The 3,328-nt window shown below is 40.6% G+C and overlaps 1 protein-coding gene across 1 annotated transcript; it reads right to left on the minus strand.

The window, feature by feature from the left end:
* Positions 1–260: 260 nt before the first annotated feature.
* Positions 261–3,064, minus strand: LOC122091421 (amino acid transporter AVT6E). Its single transcript, XM_042661364.1, has 2 exons — positions 2,716–3,064; positions 261–2,592 (listed from the first exon to the last, which is right to left on the minus strand). The coding sequence occupies exon 2, from the start codon at positions 2,570–2,572 to the stop codon at positions 1,118–1,120; it is 1,455 nt and encodes a 484-aa protein (XP_042517298.1). The 5' UTR covers positions 2,573–2,592; positions 2,716–3,064; the 3' UTR covers positions 261–1,117.
* Between the last annotated feature and the right edge of the window lie 264 nt (positions 3,065–3,328).

Consider the following 3,328-nt stretch of genomic DNA (forward strand, 5'->3'; position numbering starts at 1 on the left):
GAACATCTCGGTCTTTCCAAATCACTAAGACTACCATGGTGACAATTGGAAACCAATGCCTACAGAGTATATTTTCCTTGTGTAAGTGCATCAACTCAGAATTCCATGAAATATGAATTAGAAGATTACAAGAGAAGAAGAATAGTGATATGACAGAATGTTCTTCTGGTTGGTTAAGAGAATGAAATTTTCTGCTGAAAAGGGGAACAGACAGATGACATGGAACACGAACTAAGAGAAGTTTAGTGCAAGTTATATCGTGCATATCTCAACACAAATGATAAATTCAATCCATCCAAATGTGAGAGTTATAAACCGACAAAACACTGAGCAACATCCCATAAATCAGAAAACAAATGATCTGACCCAACTAATTTACGGCCTGTTTGAAACCAGTTGGAAGAGAACTTTTATCAGTATTTATTAGCAACATCCTTGCAGCATCATAAAATTGAAGAAAAGTGGGGCTGAAGAATGTAAAACTTAAAACTGTTCTATCAAAAAGTTATAAACTACATCAGTTCCTAAAATTTTAACTTCCACAAAATACAAAACTTGGTGGTGCCTCCATAGGAACCCTTGCACACTTCTCCTTTGCAATTAATGGCTGTTTGTATTTAAGAAGATTATTAAGTGGACTGAAGAATGTAAACCCAACCCAATTGCTGCACAAATCTATCACATTATCAAAATATCTTACCCTCAATTGTGCCTCCATAAGAAACTCCCCCTCTAGCATAGATTTATCCGTATTTTTGTGACTATGTTCTAACAACTCCAGGCAAAACATCAATGGGAGACAAGGCCTCCACAGAAAGAATCAAGCGATATTTTTCAGCACAATCGGAAAGCTCACCAGTCTCCTGACAGCCATGTCAAAAGCAGAAGATAATTTTCTCCCATCACCAGCCAATATCCTTAGTGAATTTTCTACTCAGAGCCATAACAAAATCAACAGAAGCGTGGAGAAATATTTTTGTCAAATCCTTAAACTGATTGATTACGAGCCATAAAAAAATCAACAGAAGTGTGGAGAAATATTTTTTTCCAAACTGTGTCAAATCCTTAAACTGATTGATTACCTAGCGACAAATTATCAAAAATCGAACCCGAAGTGTCATCCAGATTGGCTGTTGAGGCTATATATATTTCCAGTTACTCCTACAATACTAACTGTTGTTGCCAATACCAACATGAACCATGACAAACGCTTCTCTCCTTGGCTCAATTCCTCCCCTTGCTGGTTCAACTTCAATGCAAGCAGAGATGGAAATATGAAACCCAATGAGACTGCTGTTGTTGCCCCTGTAAACTTAAAAGCCGTCCAAATGCTGGGAATCATAGTGGAAGCAAGGTAGATAAGCGACAACAACACCGCTGTTAAGGCCAATGACCTCTTCCTGCTCCCCGACAGAGGCTCTGATCCCTCAAACACCAAGGCATCCACTGTTTGCCTAAGGGAGAAGTGGATAACAGGGAAGACAAGCACCAGATGAAGAATGTACCCAACACGAACAATATAGTTCAGGGCTGAACTGAAACGGATCCCAAGGTCCTTATCAAAGTTGGTAAGCACGTCTGCTTCTGTATCTTTCCCAAACAGTAGATACCCCGATACAGCTGTTGTGGCATAAACCAAAACACACAAAACAGTAGTGATCCTTCCTACTCGATTCATCTTCTGAGGTGATCGACCTTCCAGCTCATTATAGATGGGCTGCACATTAAAGTGACAGACATATGCATTCGTCATTATCGGGATCACTACAAGCAGATCCATTATCGCCTTCTTCGACCCCAAGTCTGGGCTCAGCCTTGGTTGTTCTATCCGTCCTTCAACAAGCTTCACAGAAGCTATCACACTGGCAACAACAACAAAAACAACAGCTAGAGCCACTGAAGCAGCTGAACTCAAGCTCAAGGAATCAATCTTCTCCAAAGAGCAAAGCGGAGCAAGAAAAATCACCACAATAATTAACACGACTATCTTTCTGTGATCCCAAAACCCATTTCCTAGCCACTGATCAAAAACCCCAATATGATCCAGAGAACCTGACATGACATCGCCCATGATTATCAAATAAACTACCAAAACCCCTGCATTATTGATAATTATACATATCTCACACAAAATCCTCGCAGGGCGACCCAACACTGACTGAACAACATCACCGTAAGAATGAGCCTTGCGAAGAACAGAGAACCGAACAAGTAATTCAATACTGATCTCCGACAAGATCCCCATCAAAACTATCATAATAAGTCCAATAACTATCCCAAGGACTTTCATGGTGGCAGGGAGGGCCATAATACCAGCGCCAATAATTGATGTTGCGAGATTGAAAACGGCTCCAGGGATTCCGGATCCATCATTCTTGACATGGCTAACCATGAATGTGATATCATCGTCATCATCGATGTGGTTGACTTCTGCATCTCTCATTGGAAGCAATTTTACAAAGTTCTTTTGAGAAGAACCAACGTTAGAAGAATCATGATTATACTCAGAAGAAACATCGTCATGAATTTCTACGAATGAACTCTTCGGAAGAACAGAATAATGACTATGCATTCTGTCAATCAATTTATCCCCTGCTTTTACAAATGAAAGAGAGCATAAAGGACATAAAAGAAGGGGAAGAAACAGACTTTCCAGGGTTTCAGATGTTCTTTCTTTTACTCTCGGATCAAAGAAGCCATGGACAAAGAACTTACTGAGATTGATGATCGAGACGACGATCTTGTTGCCTGGTTTCAGATCTTCCTATGGAGCTTGAAGGGGCAGTAGAGATTAGAAAAACCCTAGATGGTGAGGATGAAATGAGAAACTCTCTGCGCGTCTCTCTGACGCCCAATGAAGGAATGAGAGGGAGAAGGTATAGGGAAGAATCTCACATAATAAATCGGAATGTTGAAGGAGAGTTTCCGATTGGGCATAGACTTTTGTGCCGTTGCCGTTTGTTCTGAGGCAAGCCAGAAGTCAATAAAAGGGTGGAGAGAGAGAGAGAGAGAGAGAGAGAGAGAGAAAGAGGGGGAATTTTGGAAGTTAAGAAACGGAGACGCGCCGCCGTTAACGGAGTTTGTTTTCACTTTTTGTATGTTGCTAAATGATGCAGAGCTACCTCATAAAAAAAAAAAAAAAGTGAAAAAAAATGCAGCGCTACAATTTGGGTGGAGTTTGATCTGATCGGTTTAACTTTCCCTGCCAAATGGTAAAAAATATAAGGGGAAAAGAACTCTATCAGTCTAGTGTTACCTATGCGGCTATGCCCATACTCAAGCAGGTATGAAAATATCACGTTGCCCCTGTCTCATGCACTAAAGATGC

Source organism: Macadamia integrifolia, chromosome 2 (assembly GCF_013358625.1).
Source record: "Macadamia integrifolia cultivar HAES 741 chromosome 2, SCU_Mint_v3, whole genome shotgun sequence".
Classification (NCBI taxonomy): domain Eukaryota; kingdom Viridiplantae; phylum Streptophyta; class Magnoliopsida; order Proteales; family Proteaceae; genus Macadamia; species Macadamia integrifolia.